At 36.4% G+C, this 17,682-nt stretch overlaps 3 protein-coding genes and 1 non-coding gene across 5 annotated transcripts; 2 read left to right on the top strand and 2 right to left on the bottom strand.

The window, feature by feature from the left end:
* The first annotated feature begins 152 nt into the window (after positions 1-152).
* LOC114195293 (protein yippee-like) lies at positions 153-2,995 on the top strand. The gene is made up of 6 exons (XM_028085713.2): positions 153-277; positions 387-601; positions 1,795-1,838; positions 2,344-2,452; positions 2,537-2,592; positions 2,700-2,995. Exons 2-6 carry the CDS (start codon positions 506-508, stop codon positions 2,779-2,781), a joined length of 387 nt encoding a protein of 128 aa, XP_027941514.1. The 5' UTR covers positions 153-277; positions 387-505; the 3' UTR covers positions 2,782-2,995.
* Positions 2,996-4,280: 1,285 nt separating this feature from the next.
* On the top strand, positions 4,281-9,266 carry LOC114195354 (uncharacterized). The gene is made up of 5 exons (XM_028085785.2): positions 4,281-4,719; positions 4,869-4,986; positions 6,217-6,331; positions 7,371-8,528; positions 8,731-9,266. Exons 1-5 carry the CDS (start codon positions 4,509-4,511, stop codon positions 8,989-8,991), a joined length of 1,863 nt encoding a protein of 620 aa, XP_027941586.2. The 5' UTR covers positions 4,281-4,508; the 3' UTR covers positions 8,992-9,266.
* A 718-nt stretch (positions 9,267-9,984) lies between these two features.
* On the bottom strand, positions 9,985-10,289 carry LOC146884452 (signal recognition particle RNA). The gene has a single exon (XR_014984299.1).
* A 1,465-nt stretch (positions 10,290-11,754) lies between these two features.
* Positions 11,755-15,752, bottom strand: LOC114193904 (receptor kinase-like protein Xa21). Of its 2 annotated transcripts, XM_028083889.2 has the most exons (3): positions 12,945-15,752; positions 12,370-12,758; positions 11,755-11,893 (listed from the first exon to the last, which is right to left on the bottom strand). In XM_028083889.2, the coding sequence occupies exons 1-2, from the start codon at positions 15,634-15,636 to the stop codon at positions 12,418-12,420; spliced, it is 3,033 nt and encodes a 1,010-aa protein (XP_027939690.2). In that variant the 5' UTR covers positions 15,637-15,752; the 3' UTR covers positions 11,755-11,893; positions 12,370-12,417. The 2 variants fall into 2 exon arrangements, with proteins under 2 accessions (XP_027939690.2, XP_027939689.2); XM_028083888.2 differs by lacking the exon at positions 11,755-11,893 and having other exon boundaries at positions 12,174-12,758.
* Between the last annotated feature and the right edge of the window lie 1,930 nt (positions 15,753-17,682).

Below are 17,682 nucleotides of genomic sequence, written 5' to 3'. Positions count from 1 at the left end.
ATAACATTTTTCATTATAAATCACACAATAAACATTTTTCATTACACTTTGAACAATTTTTTTTCCTTCCATTAGTATTTTTATTATTGTATTAAACAAAGAAAATGAAATAAAAAAAGAGAAGAAAAGCGTGATACAATAATAAATAAATAATTACAGGGGAAGAAGACACGTCTTGTCGGGTTCTCTTTTCGCAGAAAAAAGCGACGATTGATTGTTTCTCTCTCCACATTTCTTGCAAGTCCTCTCCTTCTCTTCTCTTCTCTTCTCTTCTCAGGTAATTTTCAACGATTCCCTTTTCCTTTCCCTTCTTCATCATCGTCATCGTAATCTTCATCTTCTTCTTTTGTCTTCTTCTCTCCTTCATCGATTGACGCTATGTCTAGATCATCACCGCTTCAATTTGACCTTTGCGTGATTTCGCTTTGACTGAGTCCTTTCTTTAGTTTACCCCTCATCTGAAAATCCCGGTTGATCTTCAGCCTAGAATTTTCCGAATTGAGTTATGGGGAGGTTGTTTGTGGTTCATCTCGAGGGGAAGGTCTATAGCTGCAAACACTGCCGTACCCATCTTGCTCTCTATGAAGACATCGTTTCCAAGGTTGTCTTTTTATTTATTTTCTTTCTTTCACCTACTTTTTTTTTTCTGCTTTTCTAACTTCGTTCTGGGTTTTTATCTCATCCCTGTTAATTTTATCCCTTGGATGATGAGTTTGTGCACTAATGTGGGTTTGAACAGTCACTTTATCTGCTTCTCAAGCATTTCTTTTTCTTTTCCTCTGATAGATACTCTGTCCATACAATTTTGTGAGTACAAATTGTTAATTTTGATGATTGATTTCATATACATCTTTTAGTTATTGTTTACTTGTGTTGTATTCCCTTGGCTCAAATTGGGATTTTTATTTATTTTTATTCTTTTTCCCAATTGCCTGGTGGAAACATCTTGTGCAAAGGCTATATAGGATAGATGTAAAACCACTTGTGAGTTTTCACCTAATGGCTATTAGTTAAGGCTTTTAGGAGGTTTGGTTATTGTTGTGGTATCACTGTCTTTGCGATCAAGCGATTAACAGTTTAATCCTGGACTGGATTGCATCCTTGTTTACCAATTCTTTTTGCAAATGAACTTAATTGCTAAGATCCTGTAAATCATGAAGATACTTGTTGTGTCATTTGTTGTGTTTTGTATTTTTGTTTATAAATTGTAATAGTTAATGGACTCAAATTCTTGTGGAGTTAAGCTTTGTTTTCTGGTTCAACTCTGAACAATTAACTCGTTGCTGCGTATTCTTAGATAATAGATACTTACTTTGCTTAAAGGGAGAGGGAGAAAGTAGATAATTTTCTGGTTGTCTGTATTCCCAGAGGAGAAACCGAGGAAGATGTTCTCTTAATAAATGGTTAACCACCGTGGTTTGGCTGGTACAGCATTTTTCTTATGAGGGAAGCTGTGAAAAGCCAAGCTATTTGGATTTTGATTCCTCATACTTTTGTGAATATAAGAGGTGCAAATAAATTGTAAGTGGCAGAATTTTTGGGTCTCCTTGGCCCTTTGCATGCAGAAGTGCTCCCATTACATGGAATTTGAACCCACTCGATTATCTCGGTTGAAGAAGATTTGTTGTGTTAAGTAGTATACTTTAATGGGCCAAATCAGTTATGCCATTGTGATCATTTTTCATCTTCAATGTATTGGCTTTGAGCTTTGGCTCACTTTGTTTTATTCACATCTCGCTTTCTTCTATAAAATACATTTCTGACTTCCATTTTTTCTTGTGCTGTTTTATCCAGTCTTTCCACAGCAGACATGGGAAAGCTTATCTCTTCAGTAAGGTGTAAGTTATCCTTGATCTTGGAACCTTATTTACCATTATGTGATTACTATAAATATAACTAAGATAAACGTTCCCTTTTGTTATTTGTATGAATGTATCTGGACAATTAGTGATAAAACTTTGAAATATAGTTGTATGCCACTTATATTGTCTAAAAGTAAGACCAAAAAATCAAGACATTTTTAATGACATTTTGTTTGTCCTAGAACTTGTTTGAGTATATACATTACACATTGCTATTGTAGTCCTTGTTTTGTGCATCATGAATTTACTCATGATTGTCTTTATGACTTGGCAAGCTACATAGCAAGAACAGTGCATAGCTGCACTCTAATCAACTGACATTTAGGTGAATGTAGATCTTGTAGTTTGTAAAGTATTATGCGGAAGAGATGTCGTTGTTATTCATGGCTTCTCGCCTCTGAATGTCCAAAGATCTAGCCACGTTATGTTTTATAGTTGGTTTTGTTCATGGATGCAGTTAATGTATTTTTTTCGTTTACAGCGTGAATGTTTCTGCTGGAGAAAACGAGGACAGACAGATGCTCACTGGGATGCATACTGTGGCTGACATTTTCTGTGTGGGGTGTGGATCAATTGTGGGTTGGAAATATGTAAGACTTGTAACAGTGCTTCACGAGTACGATTTTTTCTATTTGTACGTGGAATTTAGCAGTTACCACTTTGGTTTCTTTCAGGAGACTGCTCATGAAAAAAGCCAGAAGTACAAGGAAGGAAAATCTGTACTTGAACGGTAAGAGAAATGTTGTGTGAGAAAGAACCGAGAAAACACTCTTAATACATGAAGTTCTTTGGAAGACAAGTATCGGTTGGATTTAACATGTTTTTACTTCTGGCCAGGTACAAGGTGTCAGGTCCTGATAGCTGCAATTATTGGGTCGGCCATGAAGCACATGGTGGAAGTGATGCAGATGACGCTTAGTCGTCATCTGCCATTGACAATTGAATTGTACATTCTTTAATCCCCTTCCCCTGTTGTTCAACGAATGTGGATTTTATTCGGGCAGTATTGCAAAATCTGCTTGTTGCCCTAAAGACAATTTATATACATTTGATTGTTAATTCTGATGTAAAAAAAAAAAAAAAACTAATGTTAAAACTCCTAAGTTCGAATCAATCATGTTTTTCTTGTTGTATATTGATCTCCATTCGCTATTACCATTTGTCAGAAGTTGGCTTGTAACAGTGTTTATATTTTCTAATCATACAAATGGTCAAATTAAAAGTGGAACTTGTTTAGTTGAACTTATGAATGAGATCCATGTCATTCTTAGAAATAAATTTTATCCTTTTATTTATTGAAATAATGTCAGTCAGTGTTTATCAGACAAGCTTTCATACAAATGCTTAATGAAACAGACAACCAACCGGATACAGTTTAAGAACAAAGGCTAATTGATCTTTGTTCTGATAATATCGATAGGGTTATTGATTGTGTCTGAAATATTTTCTTAAAGGGTTTATTCTACGTTCCGATATCTGTTCTTGAAATGGAATTTGGATGGATAAGGGGGAAAACACTGGCAAAAGGTAAAATGTACAAGGAACGTGTTCATGTAGAAGAGAGATTTCCGAATCAACCAAATTCTGATATATCAATGGAGAAAAAGTAGTTGCTTAAATGCATCGCATGTTTTTGTTATCCAAATTAACTGCTCCGATGACAATGTCATGAAAAGTGTTGGCTTGGCTGGCACTCACCAATAACTAACGAAGCGCCTAAATTTCTCACATCATTTATTGAATTCTGTACTCTTTTTCTCATCGTAGACTTCACCTTTGTGCGTTTTTTCTTTTCTTGCTTTAACAGAAAAAAGTTACCAACTGAAGACGTTAACCACAAGGGAGTAGTAAATGCAAAAAGATTGTTCGGTGTCAGAGTGGAATAAGCATCTTATACACATACAACGTACGCCTCAAATTTATATGGTAACAAGAAACTTCTTTTTGGAAACGGCAAATCATTTTGGTTACAGTTAATGTAATTTAATTAATACCTAAAATTTTGTCCCGCGAGAGAGAAGAAGTTTGGGATGTGGGGATCGCATGAATGATGAGTGCATAGTTGTGAAGTCACCGTTGGCAAAAGAATGGAAAAGAGGAACATATTATAATAAAAAAGAGGGTATAACGGTGATTACTCACCCAACTCATCCAATCCATCAACCGTGTAACGTAGGCTTTAAGTGATAGAAATTAAAAAGAAACAGAAGAAGAAGAAGAAGAAGAAGCAGAAGCAGCATCTGTTTTTTCTCTCCCTCCATCTTCAAACTTGCCTTTTATTACCTTTAATGCCACTCCCTTCTCTTCACCATCACTCTCAATCGAAGTTTCTGGAACCCCAATGCTCTCACTCTTTTCTTTTCTTTTCTTCACTCCACTCTCCATGCCTTTGCGTTCCACCTAACCCAACGCCGCGCCACTTTGTTTTTTCCGCAACTGTTTCCAACCGAAGCCCGTTTTATTTAATTTACCTTTTTTAAAATTTTAATTTCATTTCTATTTTTGGTTCACGAGGGTGCGTTCGGTTGGTGCGCGGTTGTTGAGGTGAATGGGGGAACTCAGTTAGGTTCTTCTCTTGTTTGGGGCTTTTCTTCTTCTTTCTCCTCTTCGCTCCATCGATCCCTAATCGTCGTTGCCGTTTCTGAGATGAATCGGAGCTTCATAGCGCCGGAGTCCAAAATGCAAGACGCCTTCAAGCTCAGGCAACAGCAATTGGGGGCTCTCAGGTCCTCTGTGCGCGCCAAGGAGAGGGACGAGGAGCTCGCGTTGTTCCTGGAAATGAGGAGCCGCGAGAAGGCGGAGCGTGGCGATCTCATGCTTCGCGCCGCGGAGGATTTCGACGGCGCAGCCGCGTTGGGTATGAACACCGTCGACAACACTTTTTTTTTTTTTTTGTGATATCGTTTTGTTAATTTTAGCTCCAACAACTGCGGAATGGTGGTGTCCTTTGCACGGTGTGACATGTTGTGTTTCCCTTTTTCACTCGCTATGTGTTTCGTGTTTCAGGCTCAAATCCAGACAATTCTCCCTTGTTTCATGTTCCGTCTTCCATGGCGGCGCTGGTACGAAAGACTGGTGCTGATGATTTTCTCAATTCGGAGAATGATAAGAATGATTATGACTGGTATATTCTGTTTGTCTTTCTAACTGCTTTTTTTTTTTTTTTATTCTTAGCCTTTGTGTCTACTGTGTTCAGTGCAACTATGCCATTTTAGTAGTTTGTTTTTCTTCCTTCTTTTTGTTGGATAAAACTTGTACAGTGTGGTTTCTGGATATTCTTGTGAAAAATAATAAGTTAACAACTCTTTGTACTTGATATCAGCTCTAGATATGGAGCAATTAATCTGCTCTACAATGTAAATCCCGTAGAGGAAGCAATTGTAATGAATATCACTTCAACTTTGAAGCAATAACTATCCTTTGCTATTACTAATATGAAATGGACAATTAAGTTAAATTTGTGGGGAAAAACTGTCTAGAATGAGTTGTGAGTTAGACAGATGAGATTGTAATTGCATTTTTATGGTGGACTAAGCTTTGTCTCAAATTACATATTCACGTTTATTATGGTAAATATGAATGCCCTTACTTGATTATGTTTTCTCACAAGCATTTGTTAATTCACCCGCCCCTTTCCAAATATCTAAATAAACCTTTGGTAAAATTTTATGAGAGCATAAAAAACAACGTCAACTGTTTTGATAATTTGGTATCTGTGACCAGAGTCTTTGACATTTCTTCCTGACCTCACATAATTGACATGCTCACTTTATAGCTTTTCCCTTGTTTTAATACCATCATTATGATACTGACTAGGTTTGTAAAGTATCATGTTCTTTTTTCCGCAACAGAGAAGTCTAGAAGATAATGACTAATTAATTTATTGGATAACTGATGGCTAGTTGTTCTTGTTCCCCTGATTAAAAAAAGCGAAATTGTTAGAAATCACAGCTCCATCTGCATTCAGCAGTTTGGACGACTGCAAAAAGCCTTGTAATCAATTTGGCAATTAATACAACTTAACAATTAATGTATCTTTGTAGTTCCTTTCTTTGATATTTCTTTATGATAATTCTTTTTCAATCATAAATTATTAGTAGGACTGTATCACTGTTGCTATTTTTATTATTAACCTCATTCTTATCATGCATCCAAATCTTAAATTGCTGACTTTAACCAGGTTCTTGCGTTGATGCTCTGTGTGTTTGAAGCATGACCTAATAATAAATAACTTAACAGGCACTAATATCCAGACATGGTTTTACATTATTTAAGACACCATGGCATTTTTGGCGACCTGAGCAGAACGATTATTGTTCAGATTGGTGCTTAGCATTTTTTTTTCCGTTTTCAGGCTTCTAACCCCACCTGGGACTCCCCTTTTTCCTTCTTTGGAGATGGAATCAACAAAAACTGTTATGAGTCAGCTTGGGGCTCCAACTTTACGCCCCACATCATTAAAAACTAGAGTAAGCAATTTTATTGAATGTTTTGGATTATGTCAATCATTTTATCATCTTATGGTAATTTGAAGATTTTGTCTTTTACTTCTGGTTTTAATTCATAAATAAAATGGTACATTTCCTTGTAAACTCCTGGTTTTGTTGAAAGTTCGTTTGTTAGCAATATCATTATTATTCATTATTCCTGATGAGCTTAAGCAGAAATAAATGATTTTAGGAATGGGTGAGAATATTTTGTGAATTATTGCATAATTTCAGTTATTGGTGCCTGATTACAAGTAGCTAATTGGCATGCACTGCTCCCTCTAGCGGGACATCCCTGAACTACAAGCTTCGTGCTCATTATTTTGAATGTTTTCCAACTTTGCATGACATTTGCTTTGGTTAATTTATTTGTTAATAACAGGATCATTTATTTAACTATCCTCTCTTTCTCTTTTTCACTGTCCTTTTGCAGTTTCTTCATGGCATTCCATATTTGGTATTTTTAATGAATGTTGGGTGTGTCCTAGTCCTTGGTCCCTAGACCAAATTGATGAATGACTTTAATGATTTAGGTAGAAGTAAAGAGGCTAAATTCTGTGGCAATTTGCAATGTGTACTACATTGCAACACTTCAAACAAAAGAGGTGTCCAAGCTTCACAGTCTATTTGGTAGGAAACACAGGGCCTTTTTTGAAGGGGGTTCTACTATTAGATATGTTAATATTGAGGAGTGAAGCTCTATTACTTAGATTTTTTCTTTTTCATTGTTTGTTTTTCTGTTGTTGCTTTGTTTAGGAGGATTCCTTCCCCTTTTCTGTGTACATAATTTTCTTTCATAAAAGCAGATTTGTCGGTTCCACTGAGTAAATTGATAATACTTTTTATATTGATAAAATCAAAGAAGTGTAATGCTCTGCATCTATTTGTTAGTTCCATGTCCAAAGTAATCCATGATGTGTGGTTTAACATATGGTTCATAGTAGTATGATTTTGTTGTTTTTTTTTTCATGCTAATGGTCAGAAAATAATTTTTCTTGTATTTGTTTCGTTGTTATTGTAGTTGTCAAATCCTCCGTCAGAACATACTGGAAGGAGCAACTTTGTATCTAAACAACCAGCCTCCTCCCCTGGGTTGACCTCTTCAGGTGGTGGACTTAGAAGGCCCTCATCATCAGGAAGCTTGTCAGAACTAGCTGGAAGAAGCAACTTAGTATCTAAACAACCAGCCTCTTCCCCGGGGTTGAGTTCTTCAGTTGGGGGAACTAGGAGGTCCTCATCATCAGGGAATCTGGGAGCTAGATCTGTAACTCCTACTGGACGACCTACATTGACCACAGTTTCAAAATCATCTAGACCTTCGACACCCACTTCTCGGACAACCATGCCATCAACTAGGGCAATGGTAGCAACCACCAAGACCTCAGTTTCCTCAGCCAAGCCCATGGTTTCTGCTACTAAGGCTGCAGTTTCAGTTGCTAAAACTTCTACAGTACCTGCTGCTAAAACCACAATTCCATCTAGATCCTCTACACCTTTGTCAAGATCTACTACAAGATCTTCAACACCAACAACCAGAACTACCTTACCTGCATCGAGGCCTACTTCAAGGGCATCAACCCCAACTAGGCGGCCAACAACACCGTCTAATGTACCCACTGTATCTTCTCCGTCTGTAAAAACTTCTTCAATCTCCAAGTCGGCTCCTGTGAGGCAGCCAATAACATCACCTGGTACTTCACCAACTGTGAAGTCAAGCCCAAGACCATGGAAGCCATCTGATATGCCTGGTTTTTCACTTGATGCGCCACCCAATTTGAGGACAACGCTTCCAGAAAGGGCACTTTCAACAACTAGGGGTAGGCCTGGAGCACCCAGTTCACGATCCGCTTCTGTTGAGCCTCCTTCTATTGGTAGACCAAGGCGGCAATCGTGCTCTCCGTCCAGAGGACGTTCCTCCAACGGCATTTCTCATCCAACTGGAAGCTCTATGCCGGCAGTTAATCGTGGGTACTCCAGAGCAAATGACAATGTCAGTCCTGTTGTAATGGGCACCAAAATGGTTGAGAGGGTAGTAAATATGCGGAAATTGGCACCACCAAGGCTGGATGACAGGAACTCTTCCCATAATCTTTCTGGCAAATCTTCTTCATCACCGGATACCTCTGGTTTTGGAAGGTCACTCTCGAAGAAATCCTTGGATATGGCAATAAGGCATATGGTATGCATCTTCTGCACATTTTCTACATTAGTTCTTGGCATCCCTTTGCGGATGCATTATGTCTAGACGTTATTTAGATATTTGAGAGTTTGTCATTAAGGGCCTACATTTCATTTCATACCTATTATTAATAATGAAATTAATCGGAAGTGATGAAATTGAGTTTTTTCCTCCTAATAACATTTGGTTTCTCTTGGAACAGGATATAAGGCGAAGGGTTCCAGGCAATTTACGGTCATCATTGATGACGAACATTCCAGCATCTTCAATGTATAGTGTGAGGTCTGGTCCTCAGCGTAGCCGCACTGTTAGTATCTCTGGCTCTCCTCATGCCACTAGCAGTAATGCTAGTTCTGAAGTGAGTGTAAACCCAAATGGGCTTTGCTTAGATATTAGTGAAATAGACGATGATATTGGCAGTGAAAGAAGTGGTCAATCTCCTGCCAGTGTGCGGGGTAGGTAAAAAGGAATCCTCTTACCTACTCTTTAATGCTTCAACCATTCCTATCCTGAGTTTCAGCCATATTGGATTTTTATATGGAGCTAACCATGCTTCAATTCATGTAAAGTTACCGGAAGTGGAAGCTATTTGTAATTTAGATAGATCACCTATACGCTGAAATTGTAATACTCATTTTTTTTTAAGTGGTGTTATATCACGCCAAAACTCTAGAAACCCTGTGTGTGGCATTGTATTTTTTGAGAAATGCTAGCAACATGTGATTTTGCACTTTTTTATATTTACGGTTCACATCTCTGGTTGTAACCTATTTTTTATACGAAAATATGATTTTATTTAATCAATATTAAGTAGTTTTAGAATTTTGTAAAAACTTGTTAGTTGATTCACATAATAAAACTTTTAATTTAATAGATTAGTAAATTTTATTTGAAAATAATTGTCCAAGAGATAAACTATTAAAGAGTTATTCTCTTGTTGAGTGGGGTATTCAGTAACATAGTGGCATGATTTGATTATAAAAAATCATTATACGCCTCCCACATATGTATTAGGGTTATTATTTTAATTAAACAAACATCCTTAATAATGATAGTATTTAAGTATTACTTATTTTTTGCTCGAGTATTTGAGCAATTTTTCATATTTTTATTTAAATATTAGTATTTTTCTTAAAAAAAAAACTTGACTTTCCATTTATAGTTGTCATCGTAGAAATGTATACCTTTTTTCTTTGTAGACAGCATAATTTAATATCACAAAATTTTCGTTTTAGTAGTATTTTTCTTTTATAACCTATTGTTTCAATTTTAAATACTAATGAAACATGCTTACTTTGCTATATAGTTATAAAAGATAAATGAAACACATGCTTACTTTGCTTGTGGGGTTGTGTTATAATATAAACCAATGTTTGGTGGGTAAAGGAGTTAGAGCAAAAAGACAATATTTTTGTTTTCGCACTCAGATTGCATTTAAATAGAGATTGAGAAAATAAAAGGTGATAGTTCAAGAGACATGAGCTCACCAAGCTTAGATGACATGGGGGTGCAGCAGCCTGTAATCCCTCCACTATCAAGAACCAGAGGTAGTCGCTGCTCTGTGAAGCCAGCCTAACGCGGTGCCCTCCTGTCTAGGAACCGGGAAACCAATGCCTTCGCAAAGATACCATGGCTCAACTCTCAACTTGGAGCAGACAAGCCAGCACAAAGCAACCACCAGATCAGCTCAGCAAGCTAAAGCCTTGTTCAATCACCTGAGTGCCCCCACTTGGGTTGTAGGCTGACGTTACTCAGCTCGGCGAACTGACATGTCTGTCAGACGATATATAAATACTAGTTTTTCTAATTTTCTGAACGATGTGGAACTTGCAGATGGCACTGTTAAGTACATGGAGTCTTCTTGAGTTGGAAACTCAGGCTTGTTCCTCCCACTCTATTTTCACCATGCGTAATACAATATAACCTTGCAACCTAAAAGGTTTCGTTGAGTGCATTTTGAAGTGATGAGAAAAACATAAAAGATCAGTAGTTTTTTCTATACACAACTAATGGGAATTTTTTCATAAAAATTTATAGTTTATGTATATTCCAATATTAACTGAGTTCAAGATTATTCTTTGTGAAAAGGTAAAACTAATAAATTAATAGCTTAAATTTTAGGTCTTTAAAAATTATATGTCATATTTTATATAAATATATTTTTTGAATATTCGAAAATAATTTTAATACATATACTTATAAATATTTTGTATGAAATTTAATATTTATTATCATTGGCCCTCCCAAGTTAGAATGTTGGTCTGCTTGCTCAATATTTTCGAAAAAGACCTATTTTTTCGTTCCACGTGTTTCCCAACACGCATTTTATTTTGGTTCTGGTTTTCTGTTTCATTTTAGTTGGTATCTCATATAAATATAATTTTTCTCATAAATTCCTCAATCAATCCAACTTTTTTTTTAATTTATTTGTCAGCTTTTAAATTTTTTTCATCTCTACATTAACTATAACCATTACAAATAAAATTAAAATATTTAAAATGATTTTAAGTATACATAAAAAATAAAACACACACACATACACGTATATATATATATATATATATATATATATATATATATATATATATATATATATATATATATATATATATATTGTAATAAATTTTAAGCCTTGATTCAATCTAAAAATGATTAAATATCGTGTTCCAAAATGAAAATATTAACATTTAAAAAATAAAATTCGTTAAATTTAACATATGTAAGTCTAAAATAATCTCTTAAAAGATTAAAATAAATCGTAAAAACAGGATAAAAGATGAAAAGTGTGAGATTAAACCTAACTAATATTTACACTACCTATTCTGAAGATAGTCCCATATGAATGAGCAGTGAAGTAGCGTTAAGGAGCAAGAAAGCGAAACTCCCGAGAATGGAAGAACAATATTCTTCTATGAATGCTATGGAGGAAAATATATGTTATTCGACACTAACGTCGTTTCTTCAGAAAGATACATCTTTTCTTACTCCTTGGAGTTGGGATCCCTACGCTTCACGGAACGAAGCTTCCACTTCCACAAAACAAAACCAGTATATTCGGATTCCACCTGGATCATATTTTTCCTATTCCGTAAGTTTTCTTCTTCAATTCTGCATCATCAACTGTAACAATATTAATGTTTCCCATCAAACAAGACTTGAGTTCTTTTGTTTCTTTTGTTCAGATGTTTCGGTGGTTGAAAAAGAAGCCTCGGGATTACGAATATCTTCGAATTGCATCGGAATATGAAAAGAAGATGAAGATTAAAGCCAGAATGAAGAAGAAGATGAATCTTTTCCGTTGATTTTGCATGCAGAGTAGTTTCTTTCTATCTTTCTTTCTTTCTTGCACTTCGCTAGAATTGAAACTGCAAGAGAGAATCTCGTAATTTCTAAAAGCGTTAGGACGTATAAAGTTTGGTATCTGTTAGACTCAGTGATTTTTCGTAACAACTCAAGCAATGCAGTTCCTTGTTATTCTTCATCACTCTGTTAATTATTCTTTACATGCTTTGTTCATAAAATATTCTTTAACCAAGAGGGTAAGAAAACCTGCCATTAATCACAACTTCTTCAAATATATTTGTTATTATTAAAATAACTTCTCGGTAAGTAAAACTATCATATAAGTGATACTAACGTGATATATACTAATTAAAACAAAAAAATTACATTACCCAAAACCAAAACCATATGTCTCTTTCCTCCGAAAATGAATTCATAATCAAACATTGACCTAAATTTGTAGGTTGAACCAATTTAACTCATTCCCATTTTTAGTACACTATTACACAGGATGGGACAGTAGCATGCGAAAATAAAGAGACATGAATGTGTAACTTACCTAGTTTACCGACAAACCCAGTTAAATCTTTTCCCAAAAAAATGGTTCCTAGTAAGACAACTTGTGTTTGATTGCATTCAACTCCATTATCGCATCTTTTATGTCCAACCGTTGAACGGGAAATTCTGCAGAACATGCAACTCCAATCCTAGCAAAAGAAGCGAAACACTCTCTGATGTTGGTTTCCATGACCCCAAATGGCAGAAGCAAACGTGAATCCACTATCTCAAGAATTCTTTCAGGAATTGCCATCTGACAGAATTTGTGTAGGCTTAAACCCTCACCAAACATCTCATCCGTTGGTCTCTTCCCCGTCAGCATCTCCAACACAAGAATTCCATAACTGTAAATATCACCTTTTTCTGATACTCGACCACCTGCCCCGTACTCTGTTCCATTCCAACAACAACAACAACAACAACGTAGATACAAATGAAGGATATATCAAGCACAACCACGTATTGTTCATTATAAATAAATAATAAACCATCACCAACATGATCATATCTAGATTTCTTTTGCTGTTATTGCAACAAGGGGATATTCAAAAACATTTGAAGGATAGAAAACACTACCTGGGGGAACATATCCAATGGTTCCTTTGATTGCTGCTGACGAACTAACCTGATCTCTGCTTACTTGTCCCGTGAACATATTGAGGAGCCTTGCTAACCCAAAATCTCCTAAGTGGGCAACAGCGTCATCATCAAGAAGAACGTTGCTTGGTTTAATATCACAGTGAATTATTGTTTTCTCGGAACCATGGTGAAGATGATCCAATGCATTAGCAACATCTAGAGCAATATTTAGCCTGAGTTGAAGGTTGGGATTGAGATTTATAGAATTGAGCTTTTCGTCGCTGTGCAGCAAACTTTCTACACTCCCGTTAAGCATGAACTCAAAAACTATAGCCTTGAAATCATCTCCATTATAATCAACACCTGAGAAATAAGTTAGGATCTTAAGTACATTCCGGTGCTTGATCTTTTCAAGAGCCTTGCATTCGGATGTAAAACACTTTGACGCCCCCCTAGCTTCAAGATTCAACACCTTTACGGCAATGGATTTTTCAAAATGGAGAAGAGATCCTCGGTACACAGAGCCAAAGCTTCCAGCACCTACTAAATTGGATGAAGAAAATCCATCGGTTGCTTCATGCAGCTCTTCATAAGAAACCTTCAAATGCATATTTTGCAGAGACCGTGACGGACAAAGTAATTTGGGCTTTTTCCTTAAATAATAGATGGTGATAGATATTATGGAACACATCAAAACCCCTCCAACTCCAATTACAATGATGAGGATGAGTTTGTTTCGAAAAGACCAGTTGTGTTTCTTTGAGAGAGTCCTAGAGCATGCAGGGAGCTTCAGTTGAGGTATTCCCCCACAGAGATCCTTATTTCCAATGAGTGAAATTGCAGTAACATTATTAAAGACGCCTCCTATGGGAACCTCACCATAAAGATGGTTAAAAGACAAGTTCAAAGCATGCAAAAAAGTCAGATTTTGTAGTTCAACAGGGATTGTGCTTGAGAAGTTGTTGTTAGAAAGGTCTAGGATTTCCAAGGATCCTAAAGAGCCCAAGAACGAAGGTATGCTTCCCGGGAAGAAGTTTCCCTGCAGCATGAGTTCTGTTAATGCCGAACAAGCTCCAAGTTCTGGGGGAATTTCACCAGACAACTTGTTTTCGTGTAGATATAATACGGAAAGGTGCTTCAAGTTTCCAAATTCTAAAGGGATGGAACCAGTGAAAGAGTTGTTTGATAAGTCAAGATTTATCAAACCTTCTAGATTGCCAAATATTTGATCAGGGATATCTCCACTCAAGTTGTTGGTGGAAACACCAAATGACTGCATGCGTGTGCAGTGTTTGAGGCTTAATGGAATGCTTCCTTGGAATTTATTGGTGTGCAGATAAAGTTCAGACAACATAGTAAGATTGCCAATGGCGGTAGGAATATGACCAGACAGTTTGTTTTCTTGCAGGGCCAATCTTACTAGATTTTTAAGCTTTCCAATTGAATCTGGAATGCTTCCCTCAAGATAATTATTAATCACGACGAAGTTAGTTAAACCGATTAGCTGTCCAATTCGTTCAGGTATCGTTCCAGTTATTTGATTACACTCCATACTGAGCGAAGTGAGATTGGTAGAAAAATTGCCAATAAGATCCGGCAACACACCGCCAAATTCATTCCAACCCAAAAGAAGTATCTTCAATCGAGTACAATTGGTTAAAGAGGAAAGGAAATCTAAATCTTGAGCGCTCCCACTTCCAAATCTATTATCAAAAATGCTAAACGTCTCGAGTTTGTTTAAGCTTCCAAAAGTGGGAGGAATTGGACCACTAAAACCATTTAAGGAGATATCAAACCTTTGCAATCCGGTGATGTTGGATATTGAAGACGGGAAAGCTCCATTCAACTGATTATCTCCAACAAAGAATGCTCTAAGGTTTGGAAAAGCAAGTTGCATTTTTGATGGAAGAGTACCAGATAACCGGTTTACCCCGAGAACAAAAGTTTGAATATTGGAAAGGTTATAAAGAGAATCAGGCACTACTCCCGACAAATTATTTAAACCAAGATTCAGCTCTTTCAAATTTGATAACCGACCCAAAACATCTGGTATATTTCCCACCAAATGGTTTCTCGCAACTGTGATATTTTGGAGGGATGAAAGATTCCCCAAGTAAGCTGGGATAGTACCAACTAGATCATTGGCACCAAGAAGCAACTTATTTAGTCGTGTCATGGATCCACTTCCAAACCATGAGGGAACTTTTCCAGTGAGTTTATTGTACAACAAGTTAATGACCTCAAGTTTAGAGCAGTTAGAAAGGTCTACAGGAATCTGACCATTTAGACCGTTGTGGCTCAAGTCAAGAAGCTGCAAACTCTTTAGTCGACCAATTTGTGCGGGAATTTCCCCATGCAAGTTGATGTTGGAAAGAATTAGGGTTGTGAGGAAGCTTAGATTTCCCAAAGATGGTCCAAGAGTGCCACCCCAGTTTTCATTTTGCAAGTGCAAGACAGAGACTCTCATGTGGCGATGTCCGCATGTAACACCCTGCCACTCACAGAAATGCAGAGAGTTGTTCCATGATGGAAGAGCATTGGCGACTCCATTGGTAAGCTTATGCTTCAAAGCAAGTAAAGCCAGCTTGTCACTCTCTGAACTCAAAGAGAGACCAACTGTAGGTGGCATCATGTACACTAAGCTCTGTGAAACAACACTGAGAAGAAACATGAATAGAATTACAGCCATTGTTTTGCACAAATTAGGATGTGGTCTTACGTTTTTTAATCGGCATCCTTAAAATCATGTTTAAGTAATCCATAGTGTATGTTGGATGTTGAAGCACTTTCAACGGTTAGATTAAAGGTCCTGGTCGTAATATTGCTTTTGTTTCTTCCAAAAGATGGACGCGCTTTCTTATATTACTGGGTATACTTCCAAAAGAATGGGTCAAATCAGTCATTACATAACTTAACGTGTAGACTTAACAGTAAATTTGTCAACTTCACTTTGACTATTGAAATTGCTGGTATCGAATTTCTCAAGTAAATTCAACTCCAGTATTGTCCTTAAGATGCCATGTAAGTAAATTAGAGGTAGCTAAGTTATAAATAATTAAAAGACGTATTGAAAGGTGTAATTGAAAATAAATAGATTTTTTAATTTGCAACAAGAGTCAAAAGTTTGTATGTAAGTGGGTCTGTCACAGTGAGAACACCAAAATTTCTTTGGTTCATTGACTCCTGTTAATGTAACATGCATTTATTCTATTGTTGAAAAGTATTGTATCAATCTTTGTCATTCATATTGGCCTTGCCCTGCCTTATGGGAATGGCCAACTAATATGGCAGTGGGGCCTTCTCCCTGCACCCCAAAAGAATCTTCTGTACCCTCCAAAATTACTCTTATACCCTTATTAATTAACAGTGAGAGAGTGGGTGAAAGTCCGTTAGACGCAGTAAATTTCATTTACTGCGTCACCAACTCCTGCACCCCCAAACGTTATTTGTTCGGCTCCGTTTCTTTTCTTCTCCACTCGACATTCATTTAAAACTTTTCTCTCTGTGTTGGTGGTCCCTAAAATTTTTAACTTCTGTCTCATTCCTTCATTCTCTCTGGTTCTGGTTCGTGGTCCTTTGTATCAGTTTCCTTTATTCTTTTTTAAGGAATGTTATTTATTGTCTCAATCACTCGTGGTCCCTGGTTTGTTGTGATCGAAGGTTGAAGGAAGGTGGTTGTAAGGAACTCCGTTATCTTATCTGTAAGTGGTAGTTTCCATCAGGTTAGCCTTTAAACTTTTTATTTTTCTGTTTGCTTGTGAAATACAAAAGCCGTTTGATAAAAAAATCATAATGTATGCGAAATGGAATACAGAATCCGTTTCAGAGTATTGTGAAACGGATTCTGTATTCCGTTTCATAAAAAAATTGCAAATTTTTTTATGAAACGGAATACAGAATCCGTTTCAGAGTATTATGAAACGGATTCTGTATTCCGTTTCAAAGAAAAATTTGCAAATTTTTTTGAAACGGAATACAGATTCCGTTTCATAATACTCTGAAACGGATTCTGTATTCCGTTTCATAAAAAAATTTGCAAATTTTTTTATGAAACGGAATACAGAATCCGTTTCATAATACTCTGAAACGGATTCTATATTCCGTTTCACATGCATTTTGAATTTTGCATGCTAAAATTACACCCCACCCCATTAATTTGAAATATTCCGATGTTCGTAGCTGGTTCTGGGATGCTCTAAGTTGTTAATTTAGTAAAGATTTTCTTTTTCTCTGCGAAGAGGAATCCTTTTCACAATTTTTGAAATGGAAAGTGTATGCCGTTTCCGAATCCCTTTCACAAATATATGAAATGGAAACTGTATGCCGTTTCTGATATATTTTGTTTTTTTCTTACACCCATTCATTAAAAAATTACACCCTCACCTCGTTCTTTTAAACCTTAGTTGTAAATAAATTTTGCATGATAAGATTGGTGGCATGCATGTACGTGTTATCCTCGTCTTAAAAATAGAGTTGAAATCCATATTTGCATGGTTGTTTTGTGCGACTGTAGGAAACACTCAAACATCAAAAAACCAAATTTTTTTTTCCAAAAGGATTACATAATCTGTTTCTGAAAGATGTGAGATGGAATTTGTAACCCGTTGCCTGTAGTTTTATGTCAAACGGGTTGTGGGAGCCGTTTCAAATGTTTGTGAAACGGAATAGGTATTCCGTTTGATACTTGGATTTTGTGTGTTTGTATTGAATGTTGATACGTCTATGTTGTGTTATT

The sequence above is a fragment of the Vigna unguiculata genome, chromosome 8 (assembly GCF_037176805.1).
Source record: "Vigna unguiculata cultivar grain cowpea cultivar isolate G323 ecotype 2 chromosome 8, ASM3717680v1, whole genome shotgun sequence".
Taxonomy (NCBI): Eukaryota; Viridiplantae; Streptophyta; class Magnoliopsida; order Fabales; family Fabaceae; genus Vigna; species Vigna unguiculata.
Note: the sequence above shows the minus strand (reverse complement) of the source record. Positions and strands in the feature narration are given on the sequence as shown.

What these genes read in the sequence shown, in the direction of transcription:
- LOC114195354 (XM_028085785.2), top strand. Translation starts at nt 4,509, where the DNA reads ATGAATCGGAGCTTCATAGCGCCGGAGTCCAAAATGCAAGACGCCTTC. An exon ending in CCACATCATTAAAAACTAGA is followed by an intron (nt 6,332 to 7,370) that starts GTAAGCAATTTT and finishes TTGTTATTGTAG; the next exon opens with TTGTCAAATCCTCCGTCAGA. An exon ending in ATATGGCAATAAGGCATATG is followed by an intron (nt 8,529 to 8,730) that starts GTATGCATCTTC and finishes CTCTTGGAACAG; the next exon opens with GATATAAGGCGAAGGGTTCC.
- LOC114193904 (XM_028083889.2), bottom strand. Translation starts at nt 15,636, where the DNA reads ATGGCTGTAATTCTATTCATGTTTCTTCTCAGTGTTGTTTCACAGAGC. An exon ending in CATTGGATATGTTCCCCCAG is followed by an intron (nt 12,759 to 12,944) that starts GTAGTGTTTTCT and finishes GGAATGGAACAG; the next exon opens with AGTACGGGGCAGGTGGTCGA.
- LOC114195293 (XM_028085713.2), top strand. Translation starts at nt 506, where the DNA reads ATGGGGAGGTTGTTTGTGGTTCATCTCGAGGGGAAGGTCTATAGCTGC. An exon ending in ATGAAGACATCGTTTCCAAG is followed by an intron (nt 602 to 1,794) that starts GTTGTCTTTTTA and finishes TGTTTTATCCAG; the next exon opens with TCTTTCCACAGCAGACATGG. An exon ending in GCTTATCTCTTCAGTAAGGT is followed by an intron (nt 1,839 to 2,343) that starts GTAAGTTATCCT and finishes TTTCGTTTACAG; the next exon opens with CGTGAATGTTTCTGCTGGAG.